This window comes from Melanaphis sacchari, unplaced genomic scaffold (genome assembly GCF_002803265.2).
Source record: "Melanaphis sacchari strain LSU unplaced genomic scaffold, SCAv2.0 Contig20_pilon_pilon, whole genome shotgun sequence".
In the NCBI taxonomy this organism is placed as follows: Eukaryota; Metazoa; Arthropoda; class Insecta; order Hemiptera; family Aphididae; genus Melanaphis; species Melanaphis sacchari.
Window position 1 is genome coordinate 1319662 of NW_020271042.1, and position 20322 is coordinate 1339983.

The 20322-nt window shown below is 25.3% G+C and overlaps 1 protein-coding gene across 7 annotated transcripts in view; it reads left to right on the forward strand.

Annotated features, from left to right (window-relative positions):
• Positions 1 to 16870, forward strand: part of LOC112593816 (protein Gawky) — a 24994-nt gene extending 8124 nt beyond the window's left edge. For 2 of the 7 annotated variants that reach the window (XM_025338378.1, XM_025338379.1), the window contains exons 2-23: positions 1784 to 1885; positions 3365 to 3400; positions 3916 to 3991; positions 4078 to 4298; positions 4503 to 5007; positions 5065 to 5561; positions 5630 to 5985; positions 6086 to 6288; positions 8974 to 9150; positions 9678 to 9882; positions 9950 to 10157; positions 10225 to 10299; positions 10388 to 10606; positions 10677 to 10778; positions 10863 to 11153; positions 11214 to 11393; positions 11470 to 11648; positions 12018 to 12183; positions 14056 to 14300; positions 14362 to 14614; positions 14880 to 14999; positions 16023 to 16412. In XM_025338378.1, coding sequence (XP_025194163.1) covers positions 1832 to 1885; positions 3365 to 3400; positions 3916 to 3991; positions 4078 to 4298; positions 4503 to 5007; positions 5065 to 5561; positions 5630 to 5985; positions 6086 to 6288; positions 8974 to 9150; positions 9678 to 9882; positions 9950 to 10157; positions 10225 to 10299; positions 10388 to 10606; positions 10677 to 10778; positions 10863 to 11153; positions 11214 to 11393; positions 11470 to 11648; positions 12018 to 12183; positions 14056 to 14300; positions 14362 to 14614; positions 14880 to 14999; positions 16023 to 16412 — 4758 coding nt within the window. In that variant the 5' untranslated portion in view covers positions 1784 to 1831. Of the gene's footprint in view, positions 1 to 1317; positions 1341 to 1783; positions 1886 to 3364; positions 3401 to 3915; positions 3992 to 4077; positions 4299 to 4502; positions 5008 to 5064; positions 5562 to 5629; positions 5986 to 6085; positions 6289 to 8973; positions 9151 to 9677; positions 9883 to 9949; positions 10158 to 10224; positions 10300 to 10387; positions 10607 to 10676; positions 10779 to 10862; positions 11154 to 11213; positions 11394 to 11469; positions 11649 to 12017; positions 12184 to 14055; positions 14301 to 14361; positions 14615 to 14879; positions 15000 to 16022 lie in introns of those variants that run through there. The other 5 variants (XM_025338380.1, XM_025338383.1, XM_025338382.1 and 2 more) reach the window with 5 other exon arrangements.
• The last annotated feature ends 3452 nt before the right edge of the window (positions 16871 to 20322 follow it).

Here is a 20322-nt window from a genome sequence, read left to right on the forward strand (position 1 = left end):
ATATTTATCGACTTAAGTTAGGTATTATAGTAGAATTACTAATACACGTTTATGTAAATGTTTAAATTGGTTAAAAAGTATTAAAATTTGTATTTATTTGAATCCATTTATAACTTTGTCACTTTATTGTTAATTAATGATGAGAAATGTATTAAAATGATTATCTGTGATCATAATTTTGAACTCTCTCACTGAATATTTAAGTCATAAAGTTAACTTAATATCATCTTTTTTTGTATTATTTTTTACTTAGGTTTATCAAAATGGTGTATAATAATGTAAAATTATGAGGAATATATTTAATGATAAATTATGAACATAATTTTAAACTTCCTCACTTAATCCTTAAGATGACATTATACCTGCATAGGTTGTCTCTGTCTTACTAACTCAAACATACCAGTACTTTTTTTTTTTTTTAGTTTCAATTTTTTATAGTACCCTTAAATGTTACAATAAATTAACCTATCATAAAACTTTTAAGGTAAAAACATTATCTGTGTTTTTATTGGTTTTTTTGTAATATTTGTACTTTTATGAGTATGTAAAATATTAAAATTTTATAATGCACATTAGTTGCATAAAAAAGTATTGTAAAAAGCCAACAAGAGAACATAGATATGTTCTTACCTTTAAATTTGATATTTAATCAACTGGCTCTCAATATTTAAGGTAAAAATATAAAACTGGAACTGCTAAATCAAAACATTGGTATGTTATGCATTAGTTATAAGATGGAAACATTTGTGGGTATGTCATCCTATTTTAATATTATTTTAAATAGTTTAAGTTTTTAACTGTTAACTAAATTAAATATATTGACTTTAAATAGATATTATAGAGTCAATATATAGTTGTTAATTAATGATAAATATATAAAGGGTATGTTATAGCCACATATGTTTTTTCTGTCCCTGATATACATCATAGCAAATTTGTGTTCAGCAGAGCACATTTTATATTAGCTTTAATATTGGATTCAATTCACCTATCATCAAAATTAAAGATTAAACTATTGTCTAGGACATGTCATATACTTTAAGTTAGATGATAGGTAAATTGATTCCAATATTAAAGCTAACAATATAAAATATGTTCTGTGTTCTGTTAAATGAAAATTTGGTATGGTGTATGTTAGTAAGACAGACAACACATGTAGGTATAATGTCTTAAAATGATTAATTATGATCATAATTTTGAAATCTCATTAAATGCACTTTTTATTTTTACTAAAAGCCTTATTTACTAAACACGTTTATATTTTAGTGATAAATAAATAAGTAGTTTATATTTGGATGAAGAATTAAGATGACAACACCATTAAAACTTACTTAATTTAGGTAATCATATTTATAAGATCTAATGCATAATAAACATAAAAATTAGCATCTTTATTTAATTTTATGTTTAATATTAAAATATTGTTTAATTGATTTCTAATTTTAAAATAAAATTTAATAAAGGTAAAATATTTATATAGGTAGGCACTTTCTAAATTATGTTGAATTTTTGAATTTGATTGCTTTCTTCAATTGAAAAATCATTAAACAATTCAAATTTTGAATAAAACATAAGAATATGTGACTTATAAAACATATAGGTAAATGATAAAATTAACAATTTACTCTTTCCAGTATTGTTATACTATTGTCAACTACTGTGTTTAAACAGATGTCTATTTTCATACTATTTATCAAATCAATCTATTTAATATTATATTGTAAACACCTGTGGTTAGGTTAACCAAGAGCATATTTGTTAATTTTTTTTTCTAATGTTTCAGACTTGGTATATGCATCAATTTGCCAAAGAATAAACAGTTTTAAGCCTAATGGTTATAATATGTGTATCTGATATAAATGATTCAAGTGCTGTACTAAAAGAGGTTAGTTAAATTGTTTATTAAAACGGCATTTTTTTAAATTACTGTGTTTAATAATATAATAATATAAAATATTATGATAGATTTCTGATAAAATAATCATCAATTTTACGAATACTTCATACAAGATATCCTTCCAACTCTTAACCTAACTCTAGGTTATTTAAGTTATACATATTATCAGTTTATATGAAATATGTTTGGTAAAACCTGTAAAAACTAATTATTTATCATTTGTTTTAATGTTAATTAATAATTTTATGATTAAATAGTTAGGTACTTATATAAATCTGTAAAGCTATAACTTAACTTTTTTTGTCTTTTATTTTCTGTATTTCGATGATTTTTTTTCACCTATTTATATTATCTTCTAGTAATTATATTGTCACAAAGCTTACAAATTAAGATCCTTTAAAAATTAAATTTATTTGTATGAATATTAGTATTAAAAAAAAAAAAAAACTGTTGCCTAGTATATAACTTGTAAAAGTATGTTAAGTACTTTAATGGTAATAATTATACATTTTTCTTAATAATATTCATTTATAAAAAAATGATAAAATGTATGTTCATAGTAAAGGAAATATTTTAGATAAATGTATCAAAGTTACTCTATGTTTTATTTTTATGCCTCAATCTGTACCAATTTATAATATCTGTTTAAAATATGAAACTAACAACTTACATAATCAAGTATTAATGACATACATTGATTATTATGTGTTAAATAATTGGTTAATTTGTCTAAGATTAAGCAATGTAACAACATATTAAAAACCCCCTTTTTTAAATAAAGAACAAAAATAATATTCATAATATTTTTATTTTTTTAATATTCATACAAATAACAAATAGGTAAATTATTCAAAAAGGTTTGGTATTGTAAAAATTAAAATTTTCATTTTTTTTTTTTAAATTCAAATTACCACCAGACTGTATCCCCTTTTAGATAGTGGCTTTATGCCTTCAGAAATAAGATAGATCAATTTTTTTTCGATAAATGTTGATAAAGTATTTATTTATTTATTTTTTTTTTTTTTTGAGGTTTTACTGTAATATAAATAAAATAATTAAATATCCTTAGAAAAAGTCTAAAATATATCTTAGAATTTAAATTAAACATATTTATTAAAGTACTGAATGTTTACCATTGACCTATAGAAAAAAAAAAAAATTCATTCAAAACCATTTCATTTCTATTTTACTCAGCTGGCATTTTGAGTGATAAGAAAAATCATTTATTCTTTGGAAATTTATGATAAAAATGCAATATGTATAATTATATTACTTAAAAAAAAAATTGTCTCCTTTAAATTTGCTGTTATTCATTTTGCACCTTGTTCTGGTAATTTACACAATACATAGGTACATTACTATTATTCACCATTTTATTTAGAACATATAATATATATTTAACAATTTATAATTTAATAATATTTAACTAGTTATAATATTTTCAAGTCAATATTTTTTTTTTTCCAGGAGAAAATAAAGACAATTGGAAATAAGAGCTTGATGGTAATTAGTCAAACAAGTATTTTTTATTTAGTTTTATAAAATTAAAGTTATAGATATTTTGAGATGATTGACATTAACAAATTATGTTGATGTTAGTTTTATTTAAATTAAAGGGAAATTTTTAATATATATTTATTTATTCTTTTTTTTATACCTATATTTTATGTGGTAATATATTATAGATTCTTTAGTACTAAATATACAATTTCCTTGTAAAATATAAAGCATTTTATTGATTTTATTTCTGATATACTTTATATTATTTAGATAGTTATTTTTATTTGTTATTTAATATATCATCATTATTAATATTATAGTTTCGCTCTTATGAATTTTTGTATTATATAGGTTGATATGAATAGAAATTAATTTTAATACTCCTAATTGTTAATTCACTATTTATATATGCTTATTATTTTTTAAACTATTGGTAGGCGTAATAATTATTTTTTTTCATTAAATTTGCTCGGTTTATTTTATGTTTAGTAGATTTAATGAAATTTATATTATTTTAGGATGATATCGTGTGTGCCACAAAAGTTACCTTACCATCCAACTTAAGTTGTGATAATGCCTTGTCTTTAAGTACAGGTAAAAAAAAAATTAACAAATCATGACCTTTAAGTGTTTTATCCTTAAAAATTATACAATTGAAATGATATATTTTTTTAAATTAGAATGGTGTAATGTCATTGATAAGGCTGATCACTTTGCTGTAATAGCAAGAAATAAGATTACCGGGGTGGTAGTTGGAGGAGGAGCTGGCTCCCTCTGCCATTCCCGACAATCATCACCATCGTTTGTATTGCATTTGCCCACCATCCCCCTAAATTGGTCTGTGATATCCAGCTCAACATTTAGATTTACTAGAGATCCTCCGTCCCATCAACAAACACAGGTAAATTATTCAGTTCTTCATATTTTAATTGAGTTTTTAGTTTAATACAATTATTATTTCATTAACGCATGTATTACTTATTTTAAATTATTTAGATTTAAAGTAATTACCTGTTTTATTATTATTATTATTATAAACTAAACGACTAGTATAAAAATATTTCTTAAAAATAAATTGATTGTTATATTTTATTAATTGTTATAGGATTTGTATGGTACGATGGTAACTGCCGGTGACGTTGATAGTTCTACAAGGGGGGGAACTGGAAAACGAACCTTGCTGGCTTGCTACTCTGGTGCTCACATTAAAGATGTTACTACTACTATTAGTTTTAGGGTTAAGTCTAATTGTTCAACAAGTGATAATGACAGTGATGATCAAAGCGCAATGTACAAAACCATTCCATTTAACAAACTTTATGTTGATCCAATCGCACAGTACAAACGTAATTGGGGTATTTCCATTGCGTGTCGTTTGTTAGGAGGTGGTGAAACAACTCTGGCATCTGGTAACGGTACAGCTACAGCTGGTTGGGGAAATCCTGGCACTACACCAGTACCCGCATCTGTCACTGGTACTTCGAATTGGAATACAAGTCCACTTGTTGATGGCCAATCTCCACCAAATGCTGTCTCTAATGGCCCTTGGCAACAAAGCCCACAGTCCTCTAGTACCAGCTCAAATAATACTAGTCAAACATCTAATATAGGTAAGGATATTTCTATTATTATTTTGAAGTACTTATTATTAATGTAATTTTTGATAGGTAATAAAGGACAAAGTTCAAACCCTGGTTCATCAAACGGCAATGGTACTATTTCTACATCACAGGCCACTAATCAACAAAATACTACATCATGGGCTCAGGCGGCTGGAAAAAATCTACCTGCTTCTTCAGTACCTCAAGTTACTGGTAATTCATCAACAACAACTACTACAGCTAGTACTACTTCTGGTGCAGTTTCTAATCCTCAATCTAGCAATTCACCTCCAACAAATGGTGGAAATGGAGCTACTAACTCTTCAACTAAACAACAATTGGAACAAATAAATACAATGCGAGAAGCTTTATATGCTCAAGATGGATGGGGTGGCCAACATGTTAATCAAGATAGTCAGTGGGATGTTCCGCATAGTCCAGAACCTAATACTAAGGATGGACCATTAACAGGATTAACTGGTGGTCCTGGATGGAGCAAGGTCAATAATGGTACAGATTTGTGGGAAGCAACTTTACGAAATGGTGGACAACCTCCAATACAAGTAATTTATTATTATTTTGGTTACAATATTTTAACATTAGTATTTATAATTTCTTTTTTTATTTATAGATTCCAGTGCAAAATACATCTAAAACTCCTTGGGGACATACCCCTGCATCCAATATTGGTGGTACTTGGGGTGAAGATGATGATGTTAGTAGTGTAAGTGGAGCAGAAGCAAATACTGGTAACTGGGGAATAAATCCAACTACTAATATGAGCAATCAATGGGGCCAAGGACAACCTCCTCCACAAGGGCCTGGTGGTCCAATGTGGGGAGGGCCTCCTAAGAAAGACATTGGGCCTGAAGGTCAATCCTGGAATTCTGGCAATACTGCATGGAATGATCTCAATCGGCCACCAGGATCTATTGATCAGGGTCCTCATCGTCGAGATATTCTACCAAATGGAATTGTTGATCATAGGTAATTTTTTATGCAAATATTTTATTTAAGATAATCTTAAATTAAAACATTACTATTTAAATAATACAATTTAATTGTATATTTTTTTATTTGTTAATAGCAGAGGAATTGGTAGTGATGCTCGAGGTGGTATAAGTGGTCGTTTGAATGGTACTTTATCTGGCGGTGGTGCTGGTATGGAACCTATGTGGGGTGGACCTCCACCACATCACATGCAACATCATGTTCAACCTCCTTCAGTTGGACCACCACCTTCAGTTATAGCTACACCAGGGGCAAAACTTGGACAAGGACCTGTGCCAGGTAGTGTTAAATATTTTATTTAATAAGTATAAGCAACTGGAATTAAAGGGTTTATATTTAAAAGCATAATAAGTACTACTTAGTCATGTAAATCAAATTTATTAATAAAAATCTATAAAAAAAAAAAAAATGATTGCATTTTAATGCTTTCTAATCAAAACTAATTTATTTTTTCAGCATATAACTAGTTAAAATTTTTGATTTATGACTTAAACTATATGTTTTTATGGATTTAATAAGGATAACTAATCTACTTATTGAAGGCCGCTAACTTGAATAACTTGATGTCCAAATATGTTATTTGAATTTATTGTTTGTTAACAATATGCATGGAATTCATTTTAAAATTCAGTTTTAACTTTTTAATATGTTATTCATAGTATTTGTTACTACTAAAAATATTTGAATCATTTTAAGACAATTAGTTAATTTAAAATTTTGTTTTTCTTATCAGCTTAATTTTCTTATTTTATTAATAATAATAATAAAAATTTTTAAGTTATACCTTTTTTTATCTATCAATTTATTTACACATAATTAATACAATATTTTTAATGCTTAAATTTTTTACTTTAAATATGAATTTGTAAATAAAATATATTTATATATTTGTAACTCAGTTATTCATTAAAAATATAATTTTTTATGACATTGAAAATATCTATTTTAACTTCAGCATATTTTTTATACGGGGTTAGTATAAAAAACTCTGTCATTTTTTTAATTAATTTGTTTTAAACAATATGTCCATTAAATGCCATCCTTCATTGTTGATATTTTACAAAGCTTTTTCTGGAAGTTGTCCTTAACTAGCCTAACTCTTCGTGTCATTTCCAGTATAACAGTGGCCACTGCATGAGTGATTACTTCTTTAAGTGCTTGCAAGAATGTAGAATGATGATTGTACAATTAAACCTTTAAATATCCTCAAAGAAAAAATTATAAGGTGATGACTTTGGGGGAGGGGTCAGGTAATGTCTCCTCGCAATGAGAGAAGATGTCCAGGAAACAACTCTTAAAATTGCTAGTGAACACTGCAAAGTTTAAGCTGTGGCTCCGTTTTTTTTGGAACCAGACTTCTTCATGGTTCCTTGCAAACTGATGTAGGTTTGGTTGAAAAGTTGTTTTCTGGCCTTCTCTCTTTGCGAGAAGACATTACTTGGCCTTCGAGGTCACACATTTTATCACCTTGTGATTATTTTTTTTTGGGATATTTAAAAGTGTATATTTAGTGTCATTGCTCCACATTCCTATAAACACTTAAGGTGATAATCGCCCAGACAGTGGCTACCATTACACTGGAAATGACTAAAGATTTAAGGACGACTTCTAGAAAAGGCTTCGTCAGTGTATCAATAATGAAGGAAGACATTTAACACATGTAATGTTTAAAAATTAAGTAATTAATTGTATATAATATAAATAGTATAGTATTTGTAATTCAAAAATGTATGAATTTTTTTCATATGTCTTTATTTATCATTGCTTTTTGAAATATGGGAATCTTTTGACAGGCCCTGTATATAATATTTTTTTCATTAGATTCTAAAATATTCATGCAGGATATATTGATTATGATAACTAAAACATTTTAGCTTAACTTAACCCTTATGGTCAGATTAACATATTATGCAAGTTACATCTTAAATTTTAAATTTTGATGTATTGAAAATGATTTTCCTTAACTGATAACATTTATAGATATTTAAAAAAATAAAAAATAAATAGATTAGTCATGAGTTATTAATTATAGTTAAATCTGTATGTTGTATACCTACTTATGATGTATTAGCTTTGTACATGTTTTATTATAAATATGTATAAATTTATTATTAATTATATTATTGATGTTGATGCATGATTTACCAACAGTGATTGTAAAATAATTATAAATCTTCAAGCCTTACCTTAGGTACACATTCTGATTTTTATGTATTTTAGTTAAGAGGGCATTCCTTTAGATTGTATATAAATTATTAAAATTCACGTTTTATTCCATACATAATTGGTTAGCACACTTATGTTCTGTTTTAAACTAATACATTTATACCTTAATTGGCTTAATTTAAAGAACTCAATTGTATTTTTATTCATCGAATGAAGGTGGTGGTTAAGTTAAATAATTTTACTATGAGAATATTTTAGTATTATTTAATGACTGTTTTGTTATACAAGTAATTACAATTAAAAATATTTGTTAATAAATTATTTGTGTTAAAAACATGTTTAAAGATAACTTTATCAAGTGCAAGAACTAACTTACTATATTTTTCTTGATTTATTTTTTAGTATAATACATCAAATTACATTTTAAACATTTAAATTACTTCATAATTTAAAATTTATATTCAAAAGTTATTTCAATTCATATGTTAATAGTACTATTTTTTATTTTTTTTTATTTATGAAAATAGTATTAATTCTGAAATGAGATTGTAATTTCTCAATTATTACTATTAATATATTATTTGTATGAATAGTTATAATAATTTTTTATGTATAAAAGAAAACAAATAACCTTTATACTAGGTAATATTTATTTTTTAAAAGCTTAATTAGCTTAAATTTTTAATTAATGCTTTACTATTGTCACTGGTGGATAACTAATTTAAAACATTTTCATACAAATGGTTGTAAATAGATTCTTTATGAATTGAAGCAAAAAGTTCTTTATGCTGTTTTCAGTAATTAATCAGTGGTCAGGACCACCACCACCCAAAGATTTAAATCCTATGAATAACAACAACAAAGGAAATGGATGGGAAGAACCATCACCCACAGATCACAGGCGCAATTTATTAAATTATGATGATGGCACATCTTTATGGGGAAATACTCAAACTAGGCCCAATGTGCCTGGCGGTAAGACAACCAAACATATTAGTGTTTAGTTTGTTATATTATAGTCTATCTTTATTATTTGTTTTTAATGTTAAGGTTATTTCCCCTAATTTTGTAGTACTGAGAATAGTTATGTAATTATATGTTTACATGTGCCAAAAAAATAAAATAAAAGGTTTGAAGATTTATTTGTATTAATTTTAAAGCACATATTAACTATTCTAATTGAAATACTCGTATCTTTTCTATCTTGTCTTTCTTTTGTTATTTCATTTATATATATTATATATTTTCATACAAATAATAAATTGTATAAGTTTGAAGAAAACTTTTTTTATATTTTAATCACATAAATGTACTGAAAATCTAGGTATTACTATGGTTTTATTGTTATAAATAGAAAATATTTGTGGCTATAACACCAAGTGAAAAAGTTTTATTAATTAAAAATTAAATTTTTATCTATACATTTTTTAATTTTGGATTTATTTAACACAATATTGTTTTATTTCAAAATGAATAACTTATTAAAAATAATTTATGTTTAGGTGGTTTATTGAGCACTCAACACAATATGAGTAAACATTGGGGTAAAGCAGATATGGCTGCTGCAGTGGCTGCTGCAGCTGGCAGGAATAATAATGGTTCTAGTAATATGGGTAACCAATGCCCTCCAGGTGTTCCACCAAATAGGGCAGGTATGCCACCTAGTAAAATGGTTGATCAACAACAATTATGGCCTGGAAATCCAAGGTAATTTTAAAAATATATATATTTTTTTAAAAATAACATTACTCATATATATATTAATTATTTTTAGAAATGGTACATGGGGTGATGTTGGTGGAGGAAGTCAACATGATTTGAATGTTGCTGGTCCTTGGGGAGAAGATAAAATGGGTTTGACTGGAAATGCAGGTGGTCCTTGGCCCAATTCTGAGTGGGGACCTGGTCCTAAATCTAAAAATTCATGGGGTGATTGTGGTAACAATGATATGGATCAAAGTTCCTGGGGACAGAAGAATATTGTATGTGCCTTAATGCTACTAATAAGTTTTAGTTTGTAAATACATTTTAATACCTTTTATTATTTAGGGACAAAAGAATCAAAATAAAGATTATATATGGCAAAGTAAATCATACAGAATTCTTGCTGAAATGGGAGTCAAGGTACTTTAGTTTTAACTAAAAATTATTTCTACTAAGTTATATTAATTTCCATTCAATTATATTTTTAATGATTAAAAACTAATTTCAGAAAGAAGACGTTGAAGCAGTTACACGTTCTTATAATATTAGTATGGAAGAAGCATTAGAATTTTTAATGTCTACTAGAGGTCCTGGTGGAGGAGGTTTAGATTCATGGAATACACATAGTGGTCGTGGCCAACACCCAGATGATCAAAATCCATTTGATAGATCTAATATTAATCAACAACGATTTAATTCGCAACAACTACCTTTTGCTGTGCCATCTGTAAGTTCAATTAGAATATATGAATATTTTAATGTTATGTATTTATCATTCGATTAATTTTCAATTAAAGATTGGAAATAATTCTAACCAACAACAAGCCATGCTTCAGAAAATATTAGCCCAACAGCAGCCACCTGCACAACAAAATACAATGCAACAACAATATTCTCAGGTATATATAATATTTTATAGTGTATACACATTTAATTGATAATATTTAAATTGAGATTGATTTTTATTGTTTTATTGTTTTTAGGGCGGTGGTTCAAGACAAATGCAAAATCAACCAACTGCACAACAGTTACGAATGTTAGTGCAACAAATTCAAATGGCTGTGCAAGCTGGATATTTAAATCATCAAATACTAAATCAGCCATTGGCACCACAGACATTAATTATGCTTAATCAGTTACTGCAGCAGATCAAAATTTTGCAACAAAATGTTCAAATACAAGCAGCTGTTGCTAATAATCCCAAATCTGGCCCTGCCATGGTGACAGCTGCTATAGCCATCAATAAAGCCCGGCAACAAATAGCATCACTACAAGTAATTTGCAATTAATATCTCATTGTATTACTTACCTTTAGTAATATTATGTAATTATAGAATCAAATTGCCAACAATCAAGCCATGCATATGAAGGCACAAGCCCACCAAAATCAGTCTAACTTTTCTGGTTTATCAGGTTTAATGGGTGGGCAGGTTGGTGATTTCTTCAAAAATGATCCATTAACACTTTTACAATCTGGTTTTTCTGATTTAACAATGAATAAAGATTCTCAAATAGTAAGATTATATTTTGTTATTTTTCTTATGATTTATTTTATCTGTACTAACTGATCTCATTTAATATTATTTTTAGAGTGGACAAGGATTCCAAACAAGTCAACAATCAAGATTAAATCAGTGGAAGTTACCTAATTTAGATAAAGATGATTTAGGAATGGGTAATGATTTTAGCAGAGCACCAGGAGCTAATTCTAAATCTACTCCTGGAAATACTTCTCCTACATTCAATTCATTACTTAGCCAAGGAGATGGGTAAATTTAATATAATACATCTTGTAAAATAATGTTATTTGATAAATCTGTAATAAGTGATTCTCAGATGTATTTAATTATGAAAACTGAATTTTGAAATTTCCCAAAAAAAGTTTTAGAAATGACTTTACAATTTCAGAAAAATCTTTATTATAATAATAAGAATTAATAATTTTAACCAAACAATTGTGTTCAAATTCTCTTTAAAGGTAGCAAATGAACCATTAAATGTTTATTATTTTGAATTTATTGTATAACAACTGTTCAAAATTTCCTACAATCATTATAAATCTAGATTGATACCTTTATTATATTAAATAAGCAAGTATTTAGTAATTCGTTTTTATTTCATTTACCAAATAATTTTAGTACTTGGACTAATGTTGGTGCTCGTTCTGATAGTGGATGGCCAGACAATGCTGAAGACAATAAAGATATTTGGCCCAACAATGGATCAAATTCACAGTCTAATTCTACGTCATCTGCATTTGCTACTGATCTTGTGCCAGAATTTGAACCAGGAAAACCGTGGAAGGTGATAATTATTATATTTTACATTTTTTTATTGAAATAAATCTACTGTTAAAGACCTACTGTTTTGTAGAATTTATAAGTTTAATTGATTAAAAAGATCACAACTGTATTTCTCATCTCTATTTTAATAACCATTTATATGAAAAATTTTTATTGATCTGTTCAATTTTAGTTTATTTTTGATACTGAGTGGAACGATGAATAAATTGATTTTATAATATGCCCACAATAAGTAGTTTAAAAAATCCAAGTTCTCTTTTTCAACACATTAATTCATTGCCATATGATCACTGACTGTCATCTGTAATTCTTAAATTTTATACATTTTTGACCACTGATGCTCATAAATTAATATTATTTTATATTATTAATTTTTCTAAGGCGCTATAATGCGTCAAAATAAGGACTAGCGTAGCAGTAATTATTACATTTTTTTTTTATATAGGTACCTAAAATACATTTTTTTTTTCAAATTCTTTTAAATATTTAGTATACACAAATTTGGAAAACATTGAAAAATATATTTGGCGTATAACAAATCCATATTGATTGACCGCTGGCAGTCATATGGTGGTTAACATTTTAAAATAATTAATAAAAATCAAAATCTGTATGCTAATGTAATTTTTAATAAAAATTGATTTTGTTTTTTGGTTAATATACGTTTAAAATTTAAATTACCACTTACACAATCAAATTTTAAATTATTTTAACTCGGGTTATTTTCTATTTTTTTTTTTTTTTCATAAATGTAGTTTAGAAATTATTATTTGGTGCTAGGTAGAAGTACTTGACAACTAAATATTAAGTCTTCATAAGTTAATTTTTCAATTAACTGATCAATAATTACAATATTTTTTATAAGCGATTCATGTTGGAATTTTATTAAATTCCTAAAATCTTTGAAAATACTTGAATTATTTTTTACCTAGAAATTAATTAAAACAATTATTTTCTTACAGAAAACTTTAAAGTTCTGTTTAAGTCTTTGAACCGGTTTAAACGAAAAAAATCTATTAGAGAGCCAAATTCATTTTTCTTTTTGTATTTATTTATATTGAAATTGTTGTATCCTGCTAATGCAAATACTACATAGTATAAATATTTAGTTTGTTTTTAATAAATTATAATATACTTTTTTTCATTGCGTTTAGTGGAACCGCATTAGTTATGACAAAATTAGATATAGACAAAGAAAACTAGAAAACTATTTACAAAATTCTTTATATTTTTATTTATAGAATTAATTATCATTTGTTTACAGTTACATTTTTTTAAAAGAAATGTTAAAATCCTTACCATTGTAATTCTGTAGTATTTTTTTTTTAATTTGAATGCATTGTGTTTTATTTAGAATCACTAATTTGTCATGTTTAAATACTAAGTATTTTAACAATAATTAACATCTATTTTATTTATGAGATTATATATTTTGGTTTTCAAGACTTAATTATTATTTGACTAAGCAAAATATTTGTTTTGATAAATTTAGGTGTATTAAAATCAAGTAACTTAAAAATAAGATAAAGAAATTTTGTAGCTAGAAATTGAATTATGAATTTTTATTAATAATCCAATATTTAAAATATTAAACAAAATTGGAAAACAGTGTATGTCAATAAATCTATTATTATATTTTTAAATCTTAGGTGTTGAATTTTATAATTGTATTATCTTGAAATTTATTATAAATTTTAATAATTTTTAATCGGAGTATGAAGAATCTTGAATTGAATGTTTGTTTTTTTTACTCAAAACAATTTAAAACATCTATAAATAATACAAAGAATGCAAATCATTTTAAACATTTTTATCAAATTATTATATTTATTTTCAAAAATTTTATTGATTAAATGAAACTTGTATATTTTAGGGTAATCAAATGAAAAATATTGAAGATGATCCTACTATTACACCTGGTTCAGTAGTGCGTAGTCCACTTTCGTTAGCAGCCACAATTAAGGACTCAAATAATTCAGACTTGTTCAATAGTGGTGGAAAGACTTCACCAACTAATTCTCAATCAACAGTTGATATGCCATTAACACCATTATCTCTTTCATCTTCAACTTGGAGTTTTAATCCGCCTCCTTCATCTACTCAATCATCATTTACTAGGTAAGTAAATATTTAATCTTATAAATTAATTAATTAAAACTTAAAAAAAAATTTCTTTTAGTCCACTTGGAAAAGTGAATGGACCAAAAAACAATTGGGCTGATAATAATCCTGGAAATGATCTTTGGGGTGGTGTTTTGGGATCTAGTGGTAAGTCTCGTGGACCACCACCTGGACTGACTGGAGGTTCTACTAAAGCAGGAAATGCACCTAATAATGGTTGGCCTCGATGGCCTTCCAATAATACTTCGTGGCAATCCTCATCGAATAATGTAGCTAGTACATGGCTATTGCTAAGGAACCTAACACAACAAGTAATTGAAATATAATCATTTATTAATAAAATCTTATATTTTTTTATAAGGATAGTTGAAGTAAATTTTATATTTATGGCAATATATATTATTTTTAAATATATTATTTATTTATATTTTTTTGATCTAACTATTATTTCAGTAAAATACTATTTATCTTAATATTACTGAGTAACTCAACTCAAAACTTTGTTAATCCAATATGTGAATATCTATGTATAAGTAATTTCTATTATTATTTTTAATGTTAATATTTAATTAATAGATTGATGGATCAACATTAAAAACTCTTTGCATTCAACATGGACCATTGTTGAATTTTCATATGTATCTAAATCATGGAATAGCATTAGCCAAATATTCGACCAGAGAAGAAGCTAGCAAGGTAAGTGATTTTTAATATTTTTAATTTTATAAATTCATATTCATAAAATTGAGTATGTCTAATAAGTTAATTAGTTCACCAACATTTTGGATTTAGGTATAATTAATAATTTTCAATTAAAGTTAATGATATAAAAATCTTTTAATAGATGATTCTGAATAGAAATTTTAATGCTACATATAATTACAATATAAATTACATTAAATAAATATTTGAACAAATTTCTTGTTTATATTTTTTTGGGAAGTTAAAAATACTAAAATTTTGCCAATTATTTTAAAAATATTTGTGCAAAGTATTTAGTTTAAAAAAAAATTATATTTCTACTCGGGAACTAAAATTTATCTTGACAAAGTCATTTTTTTAAATAATTATATTAATATGGATTATGTGTCCTAATTACTTATATTAGTCTATAAGTATAATTTTATTTTAAGATTTTGAAAACAAATGTGCCATGGTATTAACTGTTATAGATAATAGTCTTGACTACAACATAATGAGTCATTATTAATGACTAACCTAAAAATTAATAATTTCCTTCATAATACTAACTTTTAATCTAAGTGAGAGAAAATAGTTTTTGACTAAGAAAGTAATTTTTACATTATTATTGATAATTATCAATAAGTTTGTTGTGGTATTATGATATATGATCTTAAATTTATTGGCATTAATATTTTTAAGTAATTGAACATTATTAAAAAAGTATATATTTATTGTGCTCAAAGAGAATGGTTTTTAAATAACATTATGTAAAATCAAAACAGATAATATACTAACAATAAAGTACAATTGTTTCATGGTTTTAAATAATAAGACGTATAAGTTAAGTAAAAAATAATTAAAAATGTCTGTTATTACATTTTGAATAAAAAAAACTATTCTAGTGTAATAAAAATTAGTTGTTACTTTTTGTAAATATAAATTAAAGAACTTTTATCTATCTATTATTGATATCTAAATTTTACTAGCAAAATATCTATACAAACGTTTTTGGGGGCCTGGTTTTTTTATTATTAGGCTCAAGGAGCGTTGAACAATTGTGTACTTGGCAATACAACAATATTTGCTGAATCACCTACAGATGCTGAAGTACAAATGTTACTTACACATCTGAGTGGTGGTGGGGGCAATACAAGTGGCAACAATTCTGCTCAACAACAACAACAGCAACAACAACAACCCAACTGGAATAATGGCCGGAATGGAAATATTGGCAACTCTCAGGGGCAACAGGGTTCAGATACTTGGGCCAATAATCAACTGTGGGGTGGCAACAACTCAGGACCTCCGGGTAATACATCCTCTCTTTGGGGGGCTGGAGCTGACCAAATCGATCCACATCGCACCACTCCATCATCTTTGAATTCTTTTATGCCTAGTGATCTTTTAGGTAGTGAAACAATGTAAAGTTAAATGTGTGTATATATATATATATATATATATATTTATTCATACAATCCTGACTTATAACTGAGTCCAAATATAACGTCATTTTTATAATAAGGTTTTAGAACACCATGAACACTTAATCGACTTATTTATTAAGCTTAAAACAAATCGAGCCAAGTTTATATTTTAGATATATAATTTTATTCTGCTTGCCATTCGACTCTGGGTAATCGTTTTGGCAGCACACCTATAATTTTTTAAGACTTGAATGTTTTTATTTTATTAATTTATAATGTGAGTTCTTCTTTTTATTTTTAATTGTATACTACCAAAGTAAATAAGGATTAAAAATTAATTTTAATATTTTAGTAGTTTTGTGACTTTAGACATTAAGACGGTTACGGGGTGTTTTTAATTTATGAATGAGATTTTTAGTGATTAATTTTATCATGTTCACCAGCTACAATATTATATATAAATTTCTTCCTATGTTTTTTTTTTTTTTATATTATTAAAAAAAGAATTTAAAATTATAATTATAAATTGTTTTAGGATAGTGTTAAACTTATAGGTCTAAAAATATTATGTATATTATATATATATATATAAATATATATATATATATATATATATTAAAAGTAAAAGATGAAAAGAAAAAAAAAGCAAAATGATTATTGTCCATGTTGTTATTATTGTTGTGTTTTAAATTAGATGGTTAAGTACAAAAATATCTTCCCTATAAATATAAAAAAAAATGATAATAATGTATATGCGCATGTGTTTGTATATGGGCCTTCATGTATTTGAAGAGATTGTTACTAGTACAAAAACAGTATTTCGTTTTAAAGACTTAAGCGATGACCAACCATAAAAAATTGTTGCCTAATTTTTTTTAGATTTTAATTTCTTAGATTATTTAATGTTAGGAAATTATACAATTTTACCTTTTAGCATTTAATGAATTGTTGGGCATATCTTTAATTCAAATTTATTAATAATGAAGAAGTGAAAATGAGAGATAAAAAAATTGGTAGACACTATATTCAGTTAAAATAAAATATTTTAAATCAAATTTGGGGGAAATAGCTTTCTTTTTTCTTTTTTTGTGACTGCTTGTATATAAATTAAGACTGATTATTTTAAAAAAAATATTCATATACACACACACATACACATACACATACGCATACTAAATGTTGAAATACATTTTCAGTGATCATTTGTAACTTTGATTTTGTTTTAGCAATGTGTTTAAGTCAGTTTATTCTAAATTCAATTATGAAGACTTGAAATATAATTCATTGGAAAATAAAATTGTAAAAACATATATATATATATATATATATTTATGTTATACATACAATATTCCAATAAATAATGTTTTTTTCATGCACAATAACATGATCTCTAAATACAATCAATTTTGTTGCAATACAATATAAAATTTGTTAAAACGTTCATTTAGCAATATTTTTAAAAATAATTGATTTAAAATATTTTATGTTGCAGAACAAAAAAAATGTCAATTAGTTCTCTAAAATTTCCCTCCCCATCCCTTTTGGAAAAATCACCAGTAAAATTAGTTTAGCCGTAGATCTCAATATCTGTTGGTTTATTTTATTAAATAGTTTTTTTTTTAAGTATTATAAAGTATTGTGGGGTAAATGTCTTTTTGGAGAAGTGACTTCCCAAAAGTACCATTTTTAAAACACGTATGTTGATAATTTTAAGACGATCTAAAACCAATACGCTTCATGTGATAAATAAAATTGTTAAAAGATGCTTATCCTTATACTGTGATCTATGAATATGAATTTTTTTTTATTATTATTTTTATTATTCTTATTATTATTATTATTATTATTATTATTATTATTATTATTTAAATACAATATAAATTAATTTTCTTTCTGACTGACAAATTTCATCACCAGTTAAAAATTTTTTGTTCTGTACTTCCATGTATTTTTTTTTTCAAACGTGCCATTAAACTACAAATAAATTATTTTTACTTAATTTTTTTGTCATAAAAAAAAAAAAATTTCTAAAAGTTGTTAATACAATTTGTTTGATCTCCTTTTTAGTGTTCTATTCTCTTACACTTTTCTGTATTATTTTTTTGGCACATCAATAATATATACATATAAATTATTATAAATTAATGTTCCAAAAAACAAACAAAAAACAAAAAAAAAAAAAAATATATGAAAACGGTCAGTGATACTCTCCCAATTATTATTAAATTTAAGATTGATTGTGTTCAGAAGGCAAGTAGATATGTCTTCCATAGTTATAAATTTAAATTTAATTTAAATACATAAGAATCATTAATTGTTTTTTTTTTTTGTGGGGGAAGGGTGGTGTGATGCACTCTGCACTAGCATTAAGTTTTAGATAATTTTTAAACACACGAAAAACATCCGTAGATAAATTGTCTTTGCCAAGTAAAACCAAAAAGTAATATTAACTATTCATGTTTATTTTGTTATTATTATTATTATTATTTTTATTATTATTATTATTATTATTATTATTATATTATGATTATATTATATATATATATTTTTTTTTTTTGCTAAAAATTAAAACTTAAACTAAATAACCAAAATTGAAAGAAAAAAATGTAAAAAAATTAATGTGTGGTTAATTTTTAGTCAATAGTTTTTTAAGCTAAATAACATTATTTTTAAGATAATTTGTCACATGTGTTAACTATATACAAATCGTCCTTCTATTTTATAGATTATTTATAATTGATAATTATTATAAAAAAGTTATTTTACATAATGGAATCTTTTTCTAAGATTAGATATAAGTTAAGGTGTGTATGAGAGTCGGGGTTGTGTCAGGGGTATGTAGTAATTATATAATTATAATTTTGTGCTTTTGCCACAGAGCATTGTGATCTTGTATTACCATGAAAAGTCATAGTCAAATAATTATTAATGCATTATAACTAATATATATATATATAAATATATGTATATTAACATTTCACTGCTCACTTATTTTTGTGATATTAATAAAAAAAAATTCACAAAAAAAAAAATAAATAATTTAACACTCCTGGCATTTTTTTATTTGTCTAAACTATTAAGCAATAATCACTTTTATTAACCGAAATGTATGTATGACCTATGTGTAACAAATAGTATAAACTTATAATGAATTGCGACAACGTACTAAATCCCTAATTCTCCTTAACCCCATCTTCTAATCATTTATATGAGCTAGAAAAAACTATTTTCCTCAGAATTTAATGCATTATACTTCTACATATTGAAATGTCGGTCCCATATGTGATTTTAACTTAAACATTCGTTTTGATTTTGATTGTATATTCGGGTATTATACTTCCTACTGAATTAGTCTGACCCGTAATCATTCGCATACTCTTAGCCATTCATGAGTGCATTCCTAAACATTATAGTCCTTTTTAAGCAATACTCATTTTATCCATTTGTTTTCTTTAGTTTTTATTTTTGTATAATATATATATATTATATTTATATGTGTATATATATTATATAGATACATAATTTGATGTTATTGATAATTCTTTAGTTTATTTACAAAGTTCCTCATGGGTGATTACCTCAGTAGAATTTAAAAATTCTCATTAAAACCTTTTAATTCAATTAAAATTGACCATGTGTTTGTCGTATGCATTTTATTGTATTTTTAAAAACGACACATAAAAGGAATACATATTTAAAATATATAAAATATTTCATAATCAAAAAAAATAAAATATAAACAATAAATGATAGTAAGATATGTAAAATTTTAAATTAAAAAGTAAAAAGGGGGTTTATTGTGTTTCATATTTTAAGTTTTATTCTTATGTGTTAACTTTTCATTACCTATATTCATCATTTTACCTATTTGTTATGTCGAATTCATATCGAAACACAGATTTGTGATTAAA